Source organism: Zosterops lateralis, assembly GCF_965231275.1.
Source record: "Zosterops lateralis genome assembly, chromosome: 1".
NCBI classification, from domain to species: domain Eukaryota; kingdom Metazoa; phylum Chordata; class Aves; order Passeriformes; family Zosteropidae; genus Zosterops; species Zosterops lateralis.
The window spans coordinates 18,095,277-18,120,902 of NC_139762.1; the positions used below are offsets into that span (position 1 = coordinate 18,095,277).

At 39.9% G+C, this 25,626-nt stretch overlaps 1 protein-coding gene across 1 annotated transcript in view; it reads right to left on the reverse strand.

Annotated features, from left to right (window-relative positions):
- GPR158 (G protein-coupled receptor 158) overlaps nt 1-25,626 on the reverse strand; it is a gene marked incomplete at its 5' end in the record, with an annotated part of 188,759 nt that overhangs the window by 19,105 nt on the left and 144,028 nt on the right. Inside the window, one exon of the mRNA XM_083863219.1 lies at nt 4,604-4,842. Within this exon, the coding sequence (XP_083719345.1) occupies nt 4,604-4,842 (239 nt within the window). The remainder of the gene's footprint in view (nt 1-4,603; nt 4,843-25,626) is intronic.

Here is a 25,626-nt window from a genome sequence, read left to right on the forward strand (position 1 = left end):
TCTGCACTTGAGTGTGGATGAAAGAGGGAGAACAGGATCAGCTGAAAACTGGCTGAGTGTGGGTCCTTGTCTCTCACATCTTAAAGAAGATGCAAGCAGATGCCAATGGCATCCAAAGTACTTAAAGTGCTGGAAAGATTGGAGCAGTACTAGTAGTGGACTCCAAAAGGAGTGGTGCAAAGACAAAAGGAAGTCAGAGCACCTTCCAGCCTCTCCTAAACCACAAAGGGACATGCAGAAGCAACTAAATATGGAATTCACCAATATATAAACACGTGGCCCAGGCAACACAGATGTGGTTTCCTGAGCAGAATTTTTTTGTAGAAATCCCATACTAAAGGGTATGGGATTGCACTTATCACGTAACAGGTAACAAGAAAAAGCAACGTTACTGCAGGGGGTAATGCAACTCAAACTGCTAAACCTGGGGGTTCCAACAGCACTCCCCATCTTTGGTACTGTCCCTCACACTGTTCCAGATTTACCTTATCCTAGAGATAAGTGTCATAAAACTGCACACAGTAACATTGATGTGGACTGTGGAAGGACTGTGGAAGGACAGGGTGGCAGGAGGAGTGGTTTACAAGCAGAAAAGAGATGGAGCTGAAGGTCATTTGTAAAATACTGTTCTTTTCCCATTTCTGCTGCAAACTTTTTATACAGCCCTGGCCTTATCACTTAGAATAAGCTTTTCACAAGTGATCACTATTTTTACATGATAAATTTTTTGAGTATCTAATGCGAGAAATTAAGCCAGATCCACACCAGTGCTGAATTCTAAGCATCTCCTAGTTGTGCTTTCCACAGAAGAGGCTATAAACAGTACTCTGAAAAAACAGTCCCTTGATGTCTCAAGACAGACACTGAAGATGGGAAATTTTGGCTTTAATCTTTGTGCATTGATGCTAAGGGGAACATGTTTAGAAATGCCCATTTGGAAACAAACAGTTCTTTATTCATTGCATGCTCTGAACAACACACCCCAAATATGGCATGGGGCCACATCAAATGGAGATAACAAAAAGAAATAATAATCACTCATTCACTGAATGCAGCAGAGGGCCTAAAGAAAATTTAATAAAAGGGCCTCTTGAGGATGTATTACAATGTCCTAGCTCAAAATTGTACAGGCAGTCTTGATGCCAAATTTGTCAGAGCCTGTCCTGGCACCTCATGCCCTCTTTAGATACAAAGGTTATGTATGTTAAATATCAACAAATGAACAGTGGGAGGAAGTTCTTCTGGGAACAGTCCAAAAATACTCACTTTGTTCCTTTTCCTGGATGAGACCATGCAGTAATTATGAGAAAGTTTCATATTTGAAATCCTCCTGATGCCCAAGACCCAAAGCATGAACTACAGATGTGTGGGCCATGGCAGCAGCTCAGTGCAGAGGAGCAGCACTGCTCCTGCCAGTCAGAAGTCAAAGAGGAGCAGGGGAAAAACATCTACCTGTCATTCACTTCTGGTCTAAATAAAAACTGAAAAACATACACAGAATGCATGGAGGACTTTTAAAAACCTCCCTATCCATTTGGGGTGAAACTGGCCCTGTTGAAGTCAGGAACATCCACCTGTCAAGATTTCACCTCTGCTTTTTGTTTGTGCTTGTGCATGCATGTTTATCTCTCTGCCTGCCTTCATCTCCTCCCTAGGGCTTTGTTCATTAAACTTATTATATTGTCTCTTTTTTCAGTTTCTGGGAAGCTCTTTTAAATCCTGTGCCAGTATCTGTTACACTTATAGGATGTTTTCCCCTCAGGATAAAGAATAATAGTTTGATTTGCAACACTGCAAGCCCTTAGGTACCAGAAGTTTATCACTTGGAGTTGTTTTCTAAGTCAACATCTGATGGTGACAGGTAGAGGCATAGAATATATTCAGGCCATAGGAAAAAGGCTTTGTAGATGAGTATTTTCAAGGCCTCAGGTCTTTCTCTGCAATCTCAGACTGTCAACCATGCCATGGCTTTTCAATGAGACAGATGCCCCGACCTTGAAAAGGATGCAGAAACTAACACAAAGGAAATAAAAGAATAAGGCAAGTAACAAATAAACTACCCACAAGTATCCAACCCTAAGGAAAATACACACTAACTTACAAAGGTGAAGGAAAATACACAGTAATTTACACTGCATTATGTAGATAAAATAAGATTTACTGAACTGTAGTTTTTCTCATCAGCATACCACCAAGTACAGAGGCAATGCTAGAAATGGTGATAACCATTGTGTATAAGTCCCTACGTCTCTCACAGAGACCATCCTCTTAAACTTAATGGAAATGTAAATATAAAACATTCACTGCAATAAAAGTCTCTGGAGATAGAGTCTAAGTAGCATGATTAGTATGGAAAATGCTTCATAAATCCCAATTCCAATAATCTCTAGTAGCATAAAGGATTCATCTCATTATGACTTTCTAGAAGAGCCTTGTTAATTCTCACTTCACTAATCTGTGACCTTGAAAATTCCCTGTCCGCATTTCAGAGAAGTGTTGACAGCCAAGTGAAATAGGGAAGTGTTCCAGCAAGGGCTACAAGTGACAGAACATATCGCAAAACACCTCACTAGGTTTATATAAAATACTGTGCCTGACTAAATTAAATGAAATAACAAGTCTTTAATAAATTACCATCCATTGCATTTGAAATCAAATAGCAAAATCTATCATTTAATTTATTACATATTATATTTTGCAAGACTGCTGCCATAGGAGTTCTGTGTTAAGGACATTACTTCTGACACATATCTGAGATGAAGCATCTAATTTTGGGAGTAGTTCCTATTGACTGTAAGCTTTTCAGGCTGCTATTAGCAATAAAAAAATTGAAGTCACATGCACACACACACACACGCATATAAATATATATATGGACCACACATGTTACTACAGTCTTGTAGGTGCACATCTCCTGGTACCACTAATATGACTGCATAGTTTACTAAAGAGTTGCATAATTCTGTTTATGAGGTAGTGTGGGTAAGAAGACAAAATGACTGAACAAAAGAAATTCTGTCCAATTTTCCAGGCTCGAGAGCTCACTTTGTTTCTACTACCCCTGAGTGTATTTTGAAAAACATTAAAAACTTCTAAATGTAAAGATACTCAAAAAAAAAAAAAAAAAAAAAAAAAAAAAAAAAAAAAAAAAAAAAAAAAAAAAAAATCCTTACTTTTTTTCAAAACTAAGCAGACAGCAACTTACGTAATTTCTTGCCAAAAGATTCAATTGATCATAATTGGGTATTAAGGTCTGAATTGTTAATCACTACACCACCAGAATTATAAAACCCAGAGACTAAAAACATTTGTTGCCATTATGCAAAACCACCACTATCAAAATATTAATAAAACTACACTGTCAAATGCAACAAGATTTTAATCCAAAATGGGTTAGTGCAGATGACATCAGCAAGTGTTTCACATTTAATTCTTTTTTGTTAATTTTACAACATCTCTGGCAAAACTACTATCCCATTACTGCAAAGTACACCGTCCAAAAGGACCCAAATGAAATATATTTCAGAACACGCTCCTTTCTACTCTTCTCTGTGTGGTTTACCAGTGAGTATATTGGCAGATGGGGTACCCCTGAGCCTGACTGCCTCTGAGATCTCACAGAAGGGAGAGAAAAGCAGAGCACAGGGGCACCTTGGAGCCACAGAAGTGCCTCAGTGAAGCTGGCAGCAGTGTTTTGTTATACACTGACTTTCTGTACGCCAGTCTCAGAGAAAACACTTCTGTCCATCTCATCTGCACTCTCACATGGAGAAGCTACCATTACCTCTCCCTAATCCTCAGTAGCAGAGGTCTGTCAGTGGGATGTACATGGGAGAAGTAGGGAAAGGGCAGAAAAGTAGGAATTTATTTCAGATTTCAAAACACTGAAGTATTTGAGGCAGCGGATGGCTAGCCTGGGCTGTACAAGAAACACTGGCTCTAGGTGGAAGCACTGCATTACACTGTTTAGCTGAACCCTGGCGCAGAGAACCCATTGTTTCTTATAGAGTTAAGGAAACAAAACCTAAACCTTTCTCTGCTTTATATGACTTCTGCAGGGTGTCATTTTTAGCTCTTGCCTATTCCATGCACTGAAAGCACATCTAACAAATACATCAAGTTGGTGCATTTGATGCTCATTTCCTATTCCCTGTACTTTGATACCAATTTCTGTAAGATTATGAATGAGTGGTGTTGAAGTTCTTTCCCTCCTCACACAAGAACTCTGCCCAGTTCTGTGGTGCAAAATCAAAAAGCCTTCATTAAACTAGTCACAATTTCTCTCTTCAGTAGTAGAACCATTGAAGAGCTTCAACAGTAGAAGAGCTACTTCTTTCTTCTCCCTTCAAAGATGAAATGTCTTGAGCACCCATCACTTTGTTACTACAATCCAAGTTACAAACCTTTGAAAGTCATAGAAGTGTCAGCATATTTTGTTTTAGTTCCGAGCCCATTTAAAAAACATATATGCTGATATTTTACTGCCATAATTCTCACATATTAGGCAGTCTGACAAAACTTTAAGATATTGTAAAAGAAGAAAAATTAAAAGGCAACCAATCTTTATTTTAAAAATTAAAGGTAAGATAGAAAATTAACATACCAACAGCCATCATGTAATCCCAGCGGTCTATGAGGCACATATTGAAGATCAGATGGTCAGATGTTTGCCCTTGACCAATGAGTGGAATGTTTCTCTCCAAATTTTGGGTTATTGCAGAAGTCCAGCCAATGAGAAACCAAAAGACTACCAGAAGAATAACAGACAGCATCCTCATCACTCTCCCACCTGTCATATATGGAATACGCTGAGCTGTTCGGGACAGGAATACCTTCAAAACCCTGAAAAATCCAGACAGTGCAGAATTAAGAAGAGCAGTAGTAGCGTCACAGGAATTAGACTTCCATTTTATTTCAGTACCAGATTATTTAAAAAACAAATCAACAGTATTTCCTCTGACAGTATGTACAAGAATAAAGTTTGGAACATTATTACTTTCATATTAATCATATTTAAATGGAACTGATTGCTGCCCAGAGAGTGTTACATAGCAATAATAGAAAATATTAGCTATGCTTATTTTAGAGGCATGCATTTACAGGCTGTCTTGTCAAGCTGTTTTGTACATTCCATCTCCCAGTGGAAGACTTCTGTCTTTGGAAGATGAAAGGTCATTTCCATAAACCAGCAACCATGTATGTGAGGTTTTATTCTGTTTTGATGCTGTCGGCTCATCCCCAATCCTGCTATTTCCAGAGAACAAATTAACACTTCTTAGATATTTTTCCCACTGAGTTTGATGCTGCTGAGACAATAACCTACTCATCACAGAAATAACTGTGGAAGGCACTTTGCTAATTAAATGAAGTTTGATTTGTTTAGAGGCAACAACATGTTTTTTGAGCTAGGACAGAACTACCGTAAGAAAAGCCACACCACACACCAAGCACTTACACCATGTAACAGCTACTGAACACTTTAAAAATAATTGCACCTATTATTAGGATAAATTTACTCCCACCAAGAAATGTTCAAGGAAATAGCACCTGCATTTTCTATCCATCACCACCTGCTAATGCAGAAAGAGGTCCTCCTAGGAGCATGAGAACAACCAAGATTTGAAGAAATTCCCTTGGGAAGGAGTAGTTTGATTCTTCATGTTTCACAAAATGTCTCTCTGTGCTGCCTGCACCATGGGATGTGCCAGATGCTTCTTCTGGGAGCATTCCAGTGCTCCCTGCCTTGGCCCTGCTAAGCTAACAAGGATGAACAGGGAGGAAAGGCTAGAATGGAAGTTTTTAAGTACCCAGAAGTAGATGAGCTGAAGTTTAAAGGCTGTTTTAGACACTCAGGTGAGGAGTCTTTCAAAGTGAAGAGTTCAACTGTTTCAGTGATTTTGTCCTCAAAACCACAGTGGTTCTTGACTCCTGAGCATGAGTATGCCTAGTCTTGGTATCCACAAAGAGATAAATTATCACTGAGGTTTTGGAATCATGACTTTTTTTCCCCCTAAAGTTGATTTTTTAAATGTTCTTGTCAGCTCTTAAGTTATTTCAGTGTACCACGCATCAAGCCACCTCCCAAGACATTCTACAAACAGGCCTGCCTTTTCAGCAATACAAAATCACACTTCAGATTAACATTTGTGCTTATATTTGTCTGAGAGAAGACAGAAGCAACCCGTGTTGCATCTCAAGCAACTAATAGAGCAGTGTCTTTAAAGGCAGAAGCACAAAAGGTTTTCCGCATCCATAACAATGAATCAGCATCTGACTACAAACACAGCCTTCACAGTGTGCATTAGGTGAAGTCAGAGATCTGAATATGTTCAACATTATTCAGCTGTTTCCCTCCCAACAGTCACTCCACAGGGAGTCACAGTTTTTGATCTTTCCATGTTTGATAGATGTTCTGCTCTCCCTTTACAGATGTTAAGTGCCTTATGTTGGAAGCAGACTCCCAGAGACTTTATCCAGGAGAGACAGATCTCCACAGAGGCAAGTCATGCCATTTCCCACTGCACTGCTCAGTCACAGCACTACTGTTCTAGGGCAGCACTGGTGAACCCTTGTTTTCTAAACACTTAATTCCTGATTTTTTCTAAAATCAGGAAGCAAAGGCTTCCCTTGTCCCTGTTGTGAATGGTGGTCAATAGTTCATTTCTCTGAAGGGAAGAAAAATGGGGGGTTTTTTGTAATGAACTGCAAAATTTCACAGCGATAGTTTCTCATTTGAGAAAAATCTTCTCGTACATTTTTATGAATGTTTAATTATTAGAGAAATCACACAAACCAGCTGAGAACTATTAGAAACTTTTTGTATTTTGGCTCCAAAGTAAATTCTTGATGATTCTGCTGGAAGTCAACATGTGAGCCTATTTTGGGCATAATAAGGCAGAACCCATTAGATTTTTTTCAGTACTGTTCATTAGCTGCTGCCTGTGAGGCAGCTTTCTAAGGGAGAGGTATGGGCTGCTATTACATTATTTACCTAAGCACAGTGAAACAAATAATATTTTGCAATACAGCAAATCCAATCCAATTTGGATCAAATCACATTTCTTTTTTTCTCCTGTTTTTCACAAAAAAAAGCATCCCCCACCACAATAATTTCTACTTTGGACTTGTAGGCTTACATGTAAGCCAACCTTTACACTTCTTTTTTTAAACATTATTTTTCTGAAAAGCTGTAAAGAAAGTTGGGTTAGATCAGTAATGTTGCAAATCTCCTTTTCAGAGGTTGTGGTATAAAAGCAGTCAAGCAGAACACAAGCTCCCAAGTTGCAATTCCCTCATCCTCCTGCCACAATGTGAAGCCAAAGCCTCATTGCTCATCACCTCAACGCTGACTTACATACTCTGTCTGCTTTCATCTTCTATGTTTTATTGAACATGTATCAAGGCAGAGACAACTGCCCAGGAGTTCCTCTCCCAAGGGCACATCTTCTCACCAGACTGGAGGGTCATTATCTTTCCTGTACAATCAAAGCTCACTATAAAAAAGTTGAATTGCTGTAGTATGAGACCAGACTGCCACAGCAAACACATGGAGTTTAGTTACTTGTACCCTACTGTCAGAAAACAGGGGAATTCTTGATTCAAATCCCTGCCCTGATTTCCAGGCAGACAATGTTGAAGTCCCCCTTTTCCACTCAGTTCAATATTTCTATATTGGGTCAAACTAGCTATTGAACAAATAAAAGAGAATTCTTTTGAAAGGCAAGAAGTGGGGCGGGCTAGTGGGCTGCATTGCTGCTAGGAAATCAAATATGCCCTAGGTCATCCCTAGCACTGAAGCCAACTGGCAGAGAACAGCCAGCATCCATACAATTACCCTCAGCATTACAATTGAACAGGACAGAGGATAGAGAACCAGTGCCCAGGAATGTTCTCAGATGCTACTTGATTTATGTATATAGATGTAGCCCCAGATTCAAGTTCCTGAGCAAATTAATGTTTAATTATGAGTACCAAATAAGGCAAACTGGAAAGACTCCTCCTTCTTTCCTATCTACAGCCGAAATTACTGGCAGCACAAGTCAGTGCCCTGGTAGGAGCTCAGGGGTCTGTTTGAGACATATGGTCTCTGATCTAAAGCAGAAGAGGAAACTTAACCATGCTCCTCAGCATCTTCTAGCTATACTTTCACCTAAAACCACTCACCATATGCAATACACTTTTCTGCACTGTTGCTGGATAATTGAACAATCATTTCCAGCGACATGTCATCAGCTCTGTTTACAGGCAGACCAGACAGAACACTGCAATGTGTTACCTGCCTTTCTGGAAGACACAGCTGTCTTTGAGCAAAGCTTTGACTCACAGACAGCTCCGGCGAGGATTAAAGCTGATATGCAATACCCATTTCTTTTACAGAGTAAACGGAAGCTGCAGTTCAGGCTGAATGAACTGCCTGGAGACCATGGCATATAACTCCCAACTCTGCTGGCTGCACCATCAAGTCTGGGGAGAATTAAGCTACATGGACTGAGGATTTTCTTTGAGGTGCCTGGCTCCATACAAACAGAGATGGGGGGGCTTAGCTGCAAACAGTGAGAGCCAAGGGAAGCCCAGCAGCTGGGAAACATCAAGTGAAGAACATGGCTGTTGCTGTAGTTATTTCCTAAGATGCAATGTGTAACCTTAGAAAATAAATAAAGCCATATTAATTTTTCATGTTATGTCAACAAAAAGATGGCCCCCAACCTACCACTGACTGCATAAACAGCAGAAACCACAGGTGAAAGATCCTGCTTTGACAGCAATGACCTGGCTCAGTTTATTTTTTATTTCTAGCATCTGTCATTTTGTGACTCTACTGAGTCATTCTGTCAAACTGCCCTGTTCCAGACTGGTGATTTTTATTGTGATACAAAAGCTACATCAGAAAGATAATGGGTCAAGCCCTTTGGAAGTATATTGCCCTCCTACAGTGCAAGGATTATGTTTTATTTACTTTTCTGGATTAACAGTGAATATGCCACTAGTTACTTTGAGTTACTAAACTGATGTGATTCTACTAAAAGTGAAAAGGTACCAGTGGGACATGTATGGCATATGTTGATACAAGAGAGTGCCTACACTTCACACTTCACACACACACACACACACACACACACACACACACACACACACACAAATACTGAGTGCAGGTATAATTTCCACATCAGGAAAGATGACTGAATAAAGAGTATCAACACTTCAGGCCCAAGATCTCAGAAATCATATTTAGATAGACTCATACCATCGATTACTTGCTCTTTCTGCAAAGGATAAAACCTGAGAAATTAACAGCTTTCTAAGCAACTTCCCAGCTGGAAGTGTACAAATTAGTCATTATCTGCTTCCCAAGTGATTTCTCAAGACTTCAGCCCAGAATAAACTAGAAGTGCACCACTGAAGAGAATATTTTTATGGGATGATCTTTTGCTTTATTGATTCTGACCACATTGAACCTGAGCAAACCTGAACTAAGAGGCAAGCCATGTGAAGCATGTGAAGAGCACAACAATAGCAGGGCAAGACCCACATCATATGCATCATGTCCTGTCCAGTGAAAATATACAACAACTAGAAGAAGAAGTTTTGGAAATTATGTGGGTATATCGATACTTCTAAGAGCCCCCCTCTTGTGTGTAGCCAGCAAACTCGGCCACATATCACTGATAGCCATCAATTTATCTCAATTTCTTCACACTATGCATGCAACATCTTACAGTGTAAATAACAGGAAATCTCCCACATTTTTATTTCAGAAAAGAACTTTGTAATAGCAAATACTTGTCAAGAACACTGCCATGAAAGACAACAAATGCTTAGAAGAATTGACTAACCTGTCCAAATGCACTGGAGTTTGTAATGGGTAACAGAGCACAAGTGTGCCTTTGTGGCCAAGAAGGCCAATGGTGTCCTGGAGTGCATTAGGAACAGCACTGCCAGCAGGTTGAGGAAGGTGATCCTGCCCCTCTACTCAGCCCTGGTGAGGCCACATCTGGAGTGCTGTGTCCAGTTCTGGCCTCCTCAGTACAAGAGACACTTGGAGCTCTGGGAGTGGGGTCCAGGTGGGGGTGGGCAAATATGATTGAGGGACTGGAGCATCTCTTTTATGAGGAAAGGCTGAGGGAGCTGGGCCTGTTCAGCCTTGGGAGGAGACGACTGAGAAGGGGCCTCATCAGTGTCTGTCAGTATCTAAAGAAAGAGTGTCAAGAGGATGGATTCAGGCTCTTCTCAGTAGTGCCAAACAACAGGACAAAAGGCAATGAGCAGAAACTGATGCACAGGAAGTTCCATGTGAATAAGAGGAAGAAATTCTTCACTGTGCAGGTGATCACACACCAGAACAGGTTGCCGAGAGAGGCTATGGAGTCTCTCACACTGGGGATACCCAAGAACCACCTGGATGCAATCCTGTGCAACATCCTCTACGAGAACCCTGCTTGAGCAGGGAGGCTGAACCAGATGACCACTGTGGTCCCTTCCAACCTGACCCACTCTGTGATTCTGTGGTGGCTGGTCTGCACACTGAGGCCATTAATCATAAGCTTGCCCCATAGTTACAAGATAAACTATAGGTACCATCAGTAATGGAAATACAGGGAGGGAGATTGTGCTGCAGGATTGTTTCCTCTCTACGGGAAGTGTACCTGACTTCAAATTCTTATGTGGAGGTCTGTGTTTAATAAATGACAATATTAATATGTGAGGATATCTTAATGGTACAGTAAAGATTCCCAGGTTATTTTGTGTATTGAGTAATGAGAAAAGCAGTGCTATTTCTGAAACATTTTCTGCAACATTTCTGCTGCAAAAATGTTTTCTACAACAGATTATATTTATTTTCAAAAATGTGATTTTGAAAGTACAGTTTCCTTGATAGCTTCCCTAGAGTTTTATAGTGATTTGCTACTGTGGGAAATTAATGCAATACAAATTCATAAGGTATGGCTAGAACAACAAGCTGTGAAGATGTATTTTACCTCAATGCCTGGTAAAATCTACCTCCAGTAAGCAAAGAGTCATGTGTCATGACTTCATGCTACTCCACACAGTAGTTTCCTAGATTAGTTTTAATGCTATACATATAAAGGTAATCCTACAGTGCTTGAATAAAAGTTCCCTTTCTGGATAAACGCTGACATAATTTCCAGGAGTTTGAGCAGACAGAGGAAGGTGGGAGGGAAATCACATGTTCAAGGAAAGGCTCTGGGTATTGGGAGGCAACAGGACAACAACAGATTTCCCACTGCAATCAGAACCACTCATTCACTCACTCCCATGTGAGTAGCACTGGATTAACATTTTCTTGCATATTTAATAACATGGAAAAGGTCTAAAAATATTACTTGCTTTGATGAAAATTTATTCATTTGAAGTAATTTTGTTTGCCAATCTGTAGGTAAGCCTAAAGTGAGCAAACAACGTTATTTCTTTAAATGCAGCCAAAGATTCTGACATTTTTCATGCTATGCATAGGTTTTATTTTATCCTTTCACCTGCAAGTCTAAATTCCCACCTGAGAAAAGCTCAATTTCCTGGTGGATCATAGAACAAAAAGCTTTCTCTGCCTGCAGCCAATTCCAAGAACTGCAGCTGGAGTCTTTTGACAGACCAGCTGAGCTTTGCTTTTCCCCAGTGCCTCCTTGCTCCCCAGCTCACTGCCCTGCTGCCTGCATCTGTTCTAGCTGCCTCCCAGCTCCCACTGAAACCTCTGTGTGTATATTGCTTTGTGAAGTGCTTTTGTTTATATCACCATATCATCCAGGTAGGTCTCATCAGAAATGGCCACCTCTCAACAGGATTTGCCCATCCTGAATGTGTGTTGATGTATGTGTTAAGCATGGGGAGCTGAGAGGTAAGAAGGCTCAACAAGGGGACTTTTCATGTCACGTAACTAGGTTTCAGTGAGGCAGACCAAGTCTCCTTATTTATTAAATCCTCATCTGCTTTGTGCTAATTATCTCTTCTAATAAACCACTTACTGCACTAATACCCCCATGAATCCTGCTGAGATTAGCAGAACTACAGAGTGCCAGTGAAACGTCTGACACTCCGCTGTCAAACTCTGATGAGGCAGAGCTGCTACAGAGCACACGGTAAACCATTAAATAAAAAGCCCATCAGTCTGTCCCCAGACAACTAGCAGTGACATATCACAGAATGGTTAGGTTTGGAAGGGACCTTAGAGGTGACCTCATTCCACCTTGGTGACAAGGGCAGGGACCTCATCCACCAGACATGTTGCTCAAAGCCCCATCAAACTTGGCCTTGAACATTTTAACGTCTCCTCTCTGTCAGTTACTTGGGCTTAAGGTTACATCATGTAGAACTCATGGCTACAGAATCTGATGCCTAAAGTTCTGAAAATCCCAGGTCTTTGGGATAGACACAAAGCCATCCTTTCCAAATCTGCTACTGAATGGTTAATATAGCCATTTCATTACTTTCCTCCTGACAGATATGTTTAAATAACTACATCCCTTACTCAGTGAAAAATCAGGTCAGGTCCTCAGACAATTTTCTCTATAAGGAAACCAATCTTGTTGAAGTCTTTCCTTCATTCAAATTTGTAGTGATTTGTGACAAAAACTTTACTTCATAGATCATCAAGACTTTTGCCACTAGTAGTTTGGTCTAAAAATTATAAATCCATCAGCCTATATAAGATCTGACTAAGTTAATTATTTGCTTTTTAAAATTCATCAGGTGGTTACTATCTTTTTTGCAAATCCAAAGCCATTGAGTTCTTTACCCTTATCAAAGACTTTCAGAACAGGCAGTACAAAAGATCTCAAGGTCAGTATTTATCAGGAAGCTTACACTGTGAAAACAGATGCAAGAACTGCCTCCTGGTAATCTTTTTCTACAACAGGTCAAGAACATTTTCAAGGCTTTCATTCCAAAATTTGCTTCACAGACTACTGTGGAGTTGAATGTACAAAAGACAACTCCCCTCATGAACCTAGCTCAGAATGTTTCATTTAACAAAGGCTGATGAGTAAAACCAGCTGGGATGAAAAATTTCCCTCCTTGTTAGTGCTGCTCTATCTAACACTGTTCCTCTGCCACTGTGAATGAAAATATTCACAGATGATTTCGACAACCTTTTCAATTCTCAGAGGCATTTTCTAGCAGCATCAATAAGGTAGCTGGGCAAAACCTCATGTCAAAGGTACTTCTGTTCTTAACATAGTCATACTACAAACAGGGAAAGTCTTGAAATGGATGAAGCCCAAATCCAAACCAAAGTAAATTTGAGAGTGACTATTTATATTGATGTAGACAGATCATGGTGCTAACACCAAGGATGGGGTTTGTTCTCCTCATGGGCCATTCACCTAAGAGCTGGACTTGATGATTCTTGTGGGTCCTTTCCAGGTCAAAATATGCTGTGATTTTCTTTGCTTTCTTCTCCTCCTTAAGTTCACTGGGAAGCATTGTACTTCTACTCAGAGAATTATAAGCTCCACTTAAAAATGACAGTACTTTCCCAGCATTTTTAATGTGGCCAGAAAACCAAAATACCTCACTCCTCTTAAGCTAAAGGTGGTAAATATTCTGGTCCATTTGCATGGTGTGAAAAGTTGCAGCTTTAATAAAGATATAGCAATCCACTGCAGCTGTGCTATGTTTTTCACCACTTCTATGAATGTATTAAAATAATTTATTCACATACTATATAAGAAGATGCTAAGGCTTTTCACTGGAACAAAAAATAGTGAATACAAATTTAGTGGACTTGAGTGAATTATAATTCACTCTGCTAGCAGTTATTTATTTTAAGGACTGAACTAGATATCCATAGTATACTTACAGATATACTTTGTTTTTTGAGAACTGCACTAAACAGTAGTCGGCAGCTGAAGGAAAACAACCATAACTTCACAGACAAATTATTTGTTTTCATGTTCACAGATAGACACCACATTGTTTTACCCTTTGTATCTGTCTTGGGTCATGTAACCAAAAAAAAAAGTTTACTCCACCAGTTGAAACTGGTTGGGGAGGTGTTTTCTTTAGCTCTTGTAACTCCAGGGGGGAGCGGGCAGCCACCTTCTGATAATGGACCAGCTGTTAAAACTGGGTGGGGCATTGTTCCTTATCTCCTTCCACCCTCCGGGGGATGTCTTCTGTTCATGGGCCATTAAGGCTCACCAATGACATGATACATTACATCATGCCATTGTGAGATGCTAAACCCAGTGAAGGGAGCCAAACCATTCCTACCTAGATAAAAACTGAGATGTAGTAACACCAGACATGCAGTGTTCCCACTGGATTCCCAGAGGAAGATCGGATGCATCTTGCCATTACCGGACCCTTTTTCTACAGGATCATCTCTACTCCAACAGAACCACATCTGCCACTCCAGGAGGGCTTACTCTGGACTGTTCCCAACACCCTGACCAACAGGGTGTGAGGTTGTATATCTGATTCTGTCAGGGTTTCTAGGATTTTTTTTGTTTGGTTGTTTTGTTTGGTTTGTTTGCTTGTTATTTTTGTACTACTACATTTGTATTCTTAATATTTTTAGTAAAGAACTGTTATTCCTATTCCCAAATATTTGCCCCAAAAAGCCTTTAATTACAAAATTATAATAATTGGGGGGGGGGGGGGGGGGGGGGGGGGCGCAGAAAATTTACTTTCTCCATCCTCAAGGGAAACTCCAGTGTTCCCTGGCAGATACCTGTCTTCCCTAACCAAGACAGTATCCTACTTCAGTAGTGGTTAATGTGATAAGGTAACTGTTAGTTTGGGTGGGTTACATTGTGGATTTGAACAAGATAAGCTTTCACTAAAAATATCTCATCCTTTACCTATTTTTAGTCCTAATCACATAGCAAGTTTCTACACTAAAGCAGAATAAAATGAAACGTGTTGCTGTGTGATCTCTTTTGTCTTATTAGCTGTTTCAATAAAATTAAAAACTATTTATTAGTGTTCTTCTAATAATATTGTACAACTGTGCTACTGAATTTTCTAGAGCAGCATCTGAGATTCTGCAGCTTGCAGGGCAGGTGTAGCTCTTAATTTCATCAAGCCTGACAGTTCATGGCTGACAACCCTGGGACCCCATTAATGCACAGACCAGTACAGGTGTTTGTGTGGCCTCCACATCCCCAGAAAGGAGGAGCTTCCCAACCCTGCTCTAAAGGAACAAATACATTGATTTACAAGATCTAACCACAGAGTCTGGGTTTGGATTTGTCATCACAGAAGCTTCAGTGACCTAATGATTTTTTTGAATATTCAACTTGCAGGAGATGAAAAGCAAGAAAATTGATTTCTCCTTGGAAGTCAAATTGTGCTTCCTTTATAAAGTTTGTCATGATGATAAGATTTTCTTGTGGATCTTCAAACTTCGTGTGACGTCTGGCATTATCTATATTTGTAAGACATTAAAGACACAATTTTTAAAGAAAGAATGGGGTCAGTAGACTTCTCTGACGGAAGTGCTATTTCTCTGCTGATCTACAGACTGCTGAACAAGCTCAGATTTGGGAGACAGCAGCAGATAACAGTAGGAGACTTGGAGCAGAAGCAGGAATCTGGAAACAAAATTCCCAAGAAACAGAGAAGATTCCGGAGCATTTGATGTAACTTCAAAATTCAGGAAGCCAGGTCAAATCAAGACCACCCTGCAAGAACAGGGCACACAAATCAAGAATTAGGCACAAGCATCGCTATTTCTGATCTGATGCATCTCATTGCTTTGAGGTTGTTTATTAAAAAATAAGTCAGCTTATTGACTTGTCAATGAGATTTTCTGAGTTTTCTCTTTGTCTTTTCAGAGGAGGATCCTGCAGGAGCAGCTGCACACAGTGCAAAGGTATCACTGACTGTGGGCCCAGCTGCATTTACAGAGGATGCTCAAGAAAAGTATTTTTCAAAATATACTGGTTTAAGTACATTGCATTGAAAAAAAATTCAGCATAAAGAAGGAGACTAGGAAAAGATCTCTATCTGTGAAGCACTGACTAAAGCACTATACACAAAATCTTTTGGCATTATACTGTCTCTTCACAGATTTACTTGCAAGCACTTACTTCCTTATCTGCTGAGCAATGACGTTCTTACATACTACTTTAAAATTTCAATTCATTATTAAAGATGCAGGAAGCAAACATCAGCAGTCGAAGGGTCAGGATCCTGTCCTGTCTTTATACACTGCAACAAGCCACCATTTTTATGCCCTTATATCTTCTGGAGTGTGTTTTTGTCCTTTCACTTTCCTTCTGTCAGAGTGTTTCAGTGCTGGAAGTTACTGCAAACTGGCTAAATTGCTTCCATTTTGAATGACCAGAAGCATGTGCATCTTTACATACCCAAATGAAGCCATCTAAATGTTCACTTTTTTAACACATTGTTCTCCTAATCTTACTACTTCATTGATAATCGCAAATGTGGATTTCTTTTGAACCATGAGGACAGAGGAGGAGGATATACTGAAAGGTTTTTGATGAGTTGTACTCTCACTTTGATACTTTCATTGCCTTGCCAGATAATTAAACAGCTCAGATGTAGCAGAAAGAACTTGTCTTGACTATTTTACTTCTTTAGGTGTGAGAAAGAGTAGTAATCACACCTACTGGACACAATCCTGCCCTCAGATCCACAATGCAGACTGCTATACTCAGCTGGGTTGCCAACACTCTTCATATATGATGCTAAGTTGACAGGAGTTAATGAAATATGGTACAGAAAGACACATAACACGTAATATAAGCATTATTTAATTATAATATTTGTTGCTAGTTTTGTGCCATTTAAATAAAACAAATATTTACCAATTTATAATATGATTGACAGGCAGCAGTGTTTTGTATCAACTCTACTGCAAAAGAAGCTCATTATCAGCATTGTGTTCTCCTTCCACTTGTGGAATAAATATTAACTTTATCTTAAGGTGTGCTTGCAGGTATTATGGCTAAGGCCTTCATGTGTATTTGAAAGTTTATTCTTCAGCTTGCCTGCAAAAGATAAGATTCAATCCACTTTTATAACAGATAAAATCAGGAACATCTCCATCTGTCACAAGATATAGCAGTGTCAAGACCAATAGAAATTGAAACCATAAACAATGTTAACTTCATTGAATAAAATTTCTATGCTATAAAATATTGCTATTATTAAAATATTCCTCTGTAAATGTGCACCTGGAGTAGCTTACACCAAATAGACCAAAAATGCTGGCAAGGGTATTAAAGCTCATCAGGCATCTGGGGAGTTATAACATCTCTGGTTGATTAACTCAAAGAACAGCCAAGGTTGGAAGAGAGAAATTGAGAAATTCTCTGATACAACCCCGATCCAAGCTGGATCAATGACAGCAGGTTACTGAGGACCTTGTACAGTTGGGGTGTGAACTATTAAACTATGTCAAGCATCTCCTACAGAGGGTAAAGCAAGAGGGCAGCTGCTGGCATGGAGGAGCAGTGACCCTCTGTAGAATAGAAAGTCTAACATGAAGTTAAAATAGCAAAGGTTTCCACAGAAGCTGCATGTCTTTCATTGCAAGTTCCAGGCTCTCAGGAGATACTTAACATGAAGAAACAGCATTACATAAAAATATGCCTCTAATGTATCAATATAGGGGTGCAGATATGGCTATTAGAGGTTGCAGTACTACTACAGACCTCCCCCTGCTCTGCTAGTAATCTTATTCTACATTCTCCACTCTCAAAAGCAACAACAACAAAAGCTCCAGGCTTTCATTACTTCAAACTCCTGTCTTTTCTTCTAAATATACAGATGATGCAGAGGACAAGCAGACATTAGTTCATAACCAAGCTGAGAGTCACATGAATTCCCTGACAAACTGCCCAACTTACTTGTTTCCTTCATGAAGAAATTTAGAAAAAAAAATTCTACAGTAAAGGTAAGCAGATCAAAATAGAATTTTTGAGGGGCTTTAATATGCCAAACACCTCTCCTGATGGAAGAACAAGTGCCTGTGTAAGAAAATGAAGATCAATATGTGCAAAACAGTTTCTCAACTAATGCAGAAAACAAATTCTGGCCAGAAAAAAGTCAAATACAGAAGAAAGAGAAAAATGCACTTCTTCACTTTATAATAACACAGTAACAAGACAAATAACTAGAAAATCCAGCAGTCAAAAAGCCCAAGTTGTATAAAAGTGACACCTGATAAAATGCATCCCTATGGATTTCTGTGCTGTGACTACCTTCAGCTTGACTTGTACTGTGCAAGCAGCACAGTACACAGCAGGTACAAAAAGAGTCCCCTGTTTAGGCATATAAAATAAAACATATAAGAGATTTGAAGTAGTCTAGAATCATTGGATAGTGTCAGCAATATCTGATGAAAATTAGTTCTTTGATGAGCTTCCATGATCTATTGCCAGGTAAGTGCTCAATCAACTGTTTACTCTCAGCATGTGTGACAATCAGAAAAAAATGCTAATTAGGTTTATCATGAGTACTTCTGAGGAAGCTACAGTTTCCTGGAAACTGGTTTCTGAATGTCTGTCTGAATTTAAATTTTGTGAAAATAATTAAAGTCTCATGACTTGATAATTACTTGCTGGTCAAGAACAATCCCATGCAGCAGCACATTCTGGGTGGCAACTGGATGGAAAGCAGCTTTGCAGAGGATGACTCGGCGATACTGGGGGACATCAAAATGACCATGAGCCAGCAGTGTACCCCTGTGGCAGAGGCAGCCACCAGCCCTCAGGACCATACCAGGCAGAGCATGTTCTGCACATTGAGGGGGGGATCCTGTGCTTTACTCACTGTTGGTGGGACCAGAGCTGGGGTGCTGTGCCCAGCTCCAAGCTCCCCAGCACAAGAGAGACATGGACATCATGGAGATAAGCCCTGTGAAGAGCCACAAATATGACTGAAGGATTTGATCACCTTACAAGGGGAGAAGCTGAGGGCTGGGCCTGCTCAGCCTAGAGAAGAGAAGGCTCAGGGAGAAAACTTTCCAATGTATATAAAAATACCTGATGGGAGGGAGTAAAGATGATTGAGCCAGACTGTTCTGAGTGGTGCCCTGTGTTCTCATAATAGGCAATGGGCACAAACTGAAATCCTGGAATATCCATGTAAACATAAGAAAAACTTTGGAGAAATTCAGAACGTGACTGTACATGGCTCAGAGCATTCTGATCCTGCTGAGCCTGCTCTGAGCAGGCAAGTTGGACTCTATGATCTCCACAAGTCCTTCCCAACCTCAGCTTTTCTGTGACTCTGTAATCTTTGTTCAGTTGATACACAGATGTATAGATGGAAGAAACTATATTTTCTTGGTATGTTTTCTGTAACAAGGCTTTTAATCAGACCTTAAGTCTTAAGATTTAATATACTTCAGAACTGTATTAGTATTAAAAGCTCAGTTAGGAGTAGAAGCTCTTTTGTATAAAGCTTTTTTGTTCTATGATCTTCTGAATTTTGACTGAATATTCTACAGGGTATCACAAATTATGCTCTCAGGGGCCCACTAAAGTACACATTTTAACTTTTATTTTTCAAATTTATTACTATATAGTACCATCACCCATTCTAATGCAGAGAGCAAGACAATTACTCAGGCTCCTCTGCATGGTTATATACATCACTGCAACATACAACTTCAATAAATAAATGAAATGTTCTCTTTATTTATCATTCTGCAATAAAATACCCAAGTTAAAAAAGCCAACTGAGAGAAATACTAACTCTCATCTTCTGTGTTTCATCTCACAGAGGAAGAAATAGCATCATCTGACATGCTGAATTCCACAAACTGTTGTTTTCTGTTTTCACCATAAAATAATGAAAGAAATTATAATTTAAATTGCCATTGAAGGTTTAGTTGTCAAGGAAAATGAGAATAATGTTCCCATTTAATGAGACACAGGAGAGTTAATCTAAATGCCACAATTTTCAGAACAAAAGAGCAACAGTTGATTGCTATGAGATAGATAAAACACTCCTGTATTCTCACTGAAATCAAATGTAAAAAATGTAAAAAATACAGACACAGGCAATCTACCCACACAGAGCAATGAGACCCTACTGCTAACAACATGGACTGACCTGAATGGGAGTAAAATGCAATAAGCTTGAAGCTCCATAATATCTGCAAAGATAAACTAAGGGCAGAGTGTCATCTTCCCTTTGTGGTCACATACACATTAGAAGTGTTGATAGTCGTGCTGGTTTTTTAGCGAGTAGTTGTTTAAAAAGAAATATTGCAATTAGAGAGACATCAAATAATGCTAAGAAATGCAGTGGTAATGACCTTGCTTCACAACAAATAACCCAAGGGAAAAAACAAGGGGGAAAAAGGGGGAATTACTAAGACTCCTTTTTAATTAATAGTCACGCATTGACTCCAATTCAGACTTGGTGACATCCATGCAACAAGAGCTAATTACACAAAAAGCAGATATGGATTCTGGAATATAACAAACAGCTTAAATGTGGTGTTCCATGTAGCATGAAGATGAAAATAAAATAAATAAGCCTGCTCTAACTGAGCATGGAGACAAAAAGGAACAGAACATACACTTTGTTTTCACTGAAAATAGTCTTGATACAGAATTTGGTTTCTGTATTCTATCTGATAAGTCTTGCCAATGACATTGATGCCTCTAGCTTTTCATGCTAATGATGCATGATGACAGACCTGAGGCTGTCCAGGGCAGGGCACACTGCCAGTTTTTCATACATCCGAGCGTGCTAGGGCTGCATCCAGGCTGCAAGCCTAGGGAACAACTAAGCTCCAGTGCTCACTGCATGCTGAGAAGACAGCTACAAAACCTGTCTCACTGTTTTTATTTCCAGTATCTTTCAGGGTACTCAATTTTGCTGCTCTTGACAGTCTTGTGTTTATTCCAGAAACTGATGAGCCCACCCAGGAAACCTGTTGTGGTTTGAAAGCAAAATGAATGAGAGGCTCCAAGTCAGAGATATAATTTAATAAGAAGAAAGGTAAAAAAGGTAAAAGTAAAATAAAATAAATGCAATAACACAAAGGATCACTGACAGAGTCAGAATACAACCTGAGCAGGGTGGTGGAAGCAGTCCAGGTGAGGTGCTCTTCCTGAAGCAGTGATCCTGTAGAAAGGTCTGGGAGCTCTGGTCCTCTGGGAATCCAGTGGGTAAGTGCTCTTGCACTGTCCCACATACCAGCTTATATCCAGGTGAGAATGCTTGGCTCCTCCCCCTGGGCAGAGCATCTCACAATAGCATGAGAAGTGTGAAGTGGGTCCTTGATGGCCCATTAAACAGAGATAACTCCTGGAGGGAGTTACCTGTGACTCATGGGCCATTAGCAGAAGACACCCCAAAGGCCATTAGCAGAAGAGGCAGGGGCTTGGGAAAACACTTAGCCCACCTGGTTTCAACAGTTCATGAAGATGGTGATAGAATAAATACTTTGTGTACATCCTACACTGCAACCCAGGACAAAACCCTTCTGGGATTTGGGATAAATAGTATTGTTTGGGTTTGCAGAATGACCTCTGTCAGTGGCTTTACTATAGCCACTATGCTTCTAGTAAAAAGGTGCAGAAAACAACTACAACGTTCACTCACTGGATTTATAAATATCACCTTTTTTTCTTACAAAAAAAGCCTCACAGTTGAAGTCCCAAGGGCTTTGGTTTGGGTCTTTGTTTGGTTTTGTTCAGGAGGCCTGTGCTCTCTGGCTGGACTGCAGATGTCACAGACAGGACATTCTGGCAGCTCTGTGACTCTGTTCAAGAAAGTGTCAGTCAGCTGAGGGGATCTGCATCTTTAGGAAGATGTGGCAGGGAGCTACTGCAGCTGGTGGCTGTGCCCTTCCTGCCACACAACACTGGATTGTGCCCACTGGGTAAAGCAGACTTTGGCTCTGCATGATTTCTGAACAGTACAGAAGGAAAACAAATGAAACGCAAACAACTCTCCGTTCTCTGTGGTCAATCCACCTTTCTCAGCTCAAGCAGCACGTTAAGTGCTTCACGGTGCCTGGAGTTAAACCCAGGCAAGCTGTGCATGTTCAACCAGGAGCACTGAAGTGTGGGCAGCAGGCACTGACAGTGGCAGCCAGCTACAGAACTGCTGCATTGACATTTCAAAGTGCAGGACTTCATAGGAGTGGTATTTCAAACAGACAGTCCAAAAAAGGAGGGAACAAGAGAGTTTGTAACATACCTATGTGAAAGAATTGGTCTTGTCATTTGAGGTGGAGAAACTGAGCGACAGACCTGGTTGTGGCTGACATCCAGTTAAAAAAAAAAAAACTCAGAAAGGAACTACTGGCATCCCAGAATTAGCCCTTCAAACAGCCACTAGAATTTGTCTGGCAATTAAATTACTCAAACAGAATTTGGGATTGGAAGACCTGTGGGGCAAAAAGGCATCTGAAAAAATCTACAATAAACACTGTACTGCACCTGATGATGCTAGACAAGACATTTATATTCTTCAAACACCAGCCATAGTGTTTCAAGAAACAGATGCCTTACCTAGAGCTATGCCTGTTTGAAGAAAGACTGAAGAGTGAGACAAGCCTGCCTTGTCTTACACTCTGCACAAGACTAAACCAGCAATGCTGCTGGCTCCACAGGAGTGATGAATGAACCAAAGAAGTATCTTAAGATTAAGTTTAAGGTGATCTAGGGCTCACGAGTCAAAATGGCAGCTGAAATAATGCCTAGTGCTCAAAGTAAATGCACAGCTAATGTAAAATAAATGTAGTTCCAGAGTTAATTAGTGATCAAACATCCTTTAAGTTGGCAAGATAAATAGATATTTGGATAATAGATAATTGAAAATTACTCAGTTTATAGCTTTTACCAACAAAAACATGTATGAAATAAGAGGATAGTAGCATGCTTCATTCGTAGTCTTGCTCAGCTTTGGAGAGGCAAGGAAGAAACAAATGAGGAACTTCCTGGCAGAACACAGCACACTCATAAGAGTCCAAATGGCCTACAGTTTTATGGTGATTTATGCTGCTTGCCACAGGGCAACAGCTTACATGGAGAGAGTCACTTGGTGCTCTGACAAACAAGCAAGGAAGTAGGTAATTCTGGTTCTTCAGAAAGGAAATAAAGACAGCCAATTGTGCAACTCTGCCTCTGTAAGGCTAAATACAAATACAAATTTGAAAGAAATATTTGGGTACCCTAACCAGGGAAAACCTGGAGGACATGGACTAGGCCAATACTAAGGCAACTGTGCAATACTCTCATCTTCAAGAGACATAATAGGTATGGCACAGAAATGCTGTATTAGCAAAAAAGCACAGCAGTATCAGGACTTGAAGCACCATCCCTATGTTAGTGAGATGCACACCTCAGCTATTTATTAAAAGTTAGGGGTTTTCTCAGTTTAGCCTCAAATTATGCTGAGGGAGGTTTAGATTGAATATTAGGAAAAATTTATTCCTGGAAAGGATTGTCAGGCATTGGAACAGGCTGCCCAGGGAAGGGGTTGAGTCATCAACCCTGGAGGTATTTAAAAGATGTGTAAGTGTGGCATGTAGAAACATAGTTTAGTAGTGAGTCTGTCAGTGTTAAGTTTATAGTTGGTCTCAATGATCTTACAGGTATTTTTCAACCTAAACAATTCTATGATTCCGTGTTTGGCATACTGCTGCAGGTTTCTATGGCTTTTAGGTATCCACATGATGATCTATCTTGTGGAAAAAAATCAAGTAATAGCATTTGTTTGGGTAGTCCTGCCCCATGCTTCTATGCATGGCACATACTCACATTCTCCTTTGGGCAAGACAGTTTATCTTTGTCATACTGAAAGTTTCAACCAGAAACACAAAAACCACTTGTTAGCACAAAAACTATTCAGGAAGAACTCCCGGATAGTTATAATAGTTATCCAAGATCCTGAGAATCTCTGATGAGACTTAAGAGTTCTGAGCAAAGATAAACAAATATCAGAATGCCACATGAGAGAAACAGCAAGCACAGAAACAAAGTTCAAAGACAAGTATAAATAACCAGTGGGCATCATGTTTGCCACCCAAATTAAAAAGAGCATGAAAACACACAGAATGGTCAACATGGATTTTGTGCCTTGCTCACATCTGTGATCCTGATGGTGCAGCTGTGCAGCACACGTGAGTGCAAATCTCAATAAAGAATGCAAAAAACAGTAGGAGTTTGTTGATTGGGCTTCCAGACTTAAGGCAACATCTTAGGAAGCAAACAGAGCACCAACCAGTATTTCTGAGGATACACACTGACAAAATTCCCTTACAAGAGACTGAGCCAGAGACAAAACTGAACATTACTTAGTATATGTTCTTGCAAACCCCTACATTTTCATACATTCATACATGGCAAATCAGTCAATGTCTCTTTTTCCTGGGTACAACAGTGTCATGGTTTACCAATCAACACAGAAGGGCTTTTGCTCCTCACAGGCCAATGGTAGCTGACACTCACCAGGAGCCATCAATTGCTACTTTAACACAAGCTTGACAGTCCCCCTTCAAGAGCAACACACAGGCCATTTTCTCAACTAGCCAAGTATCATTTTCAAATCGAATAGAAACTTAAAACTGAGGTTTAGTCATTGCAGCCACATTCTCCAAAGCATTTGAAAAAGTGCAGAGGAGCAAAGTCCAGAGCTGGATTATGTTAATCCGATTTAAAAGAAAAAAAAAAGCCTGTCCAGTCTAAGATAGAAGGCAGACTTATTGCTGAGGCAAGATCCTGCATAAAGCAATTAAAGCTTTTACTAAGGGATGGCTGGGACACTGTAATTCCAGCTCTTTTATCAGTTTCAAGCCTTTGAGCACTATATGGAGTTTCATTAAAAGCCAACAAGAGAGTGATTTCTGAGGTGCTAGAGAAGTATCTCAGGAATACATGATGGTCATTTACAGACTGAAGGAAACCATATGGGAGATAGAAAATGGTTTAAGAAAAATAATTTAAAATGTTATGTTTTAATATATAACTTTACAAAATGGTAGCATGAAAAACGTTTTAAAAGCTTGTCACTTGCAAAAACTAGAAAAGCAAGTCAAAGAGAAGAACAGAAGATCTGCAAAAATGTGCTCACAAATTTGATTGCAATATCTGGAACTAAACAGTTCAAAGATTTTTAGCCTTGTTTCAGTAAGACAATGGTACCATACATGCCTATACATACCAACTTTCTTGTTACTAGCCCTGGTGAAATTGCCACAGTACCTTCTGACTTTCCTCTTTGTTTAGAGACCATGAATTTATGTAGTTTGAACTGAAGTATGATTTCAGACATGTAATGTCTATTTGCATTATTCACAAATGAACAGTAGAAAATAATACCAAAGAAATGCTGAAAAACATCTATAACAAAGACCCTGATCCACATACAACAAGGCAGAACCAGTGAATCCCTGGTTGCCAATGCCTGACATTTTTTAGAACAGAATGGTGGAAACAAGAATACATGCACTGGTGAGGACTGATACCAATCAGAGAGGCTTAATGGTTGTATAAAAAGATAGGAAGGGGAAACAAAAAGCTTAGCAAGATTCGTGGTCACAAGAGCAGCTGCCACTTCCCAACAACTCTGTGCAAACCAGTGCTTGAGGCACAGCCTGCCAAGAGCAGGGGCCTTCCCATCATCAGCCCTGCACTCACACGAAATTGTAACCTCCCCTAGGCACACCTGGGAGGAACA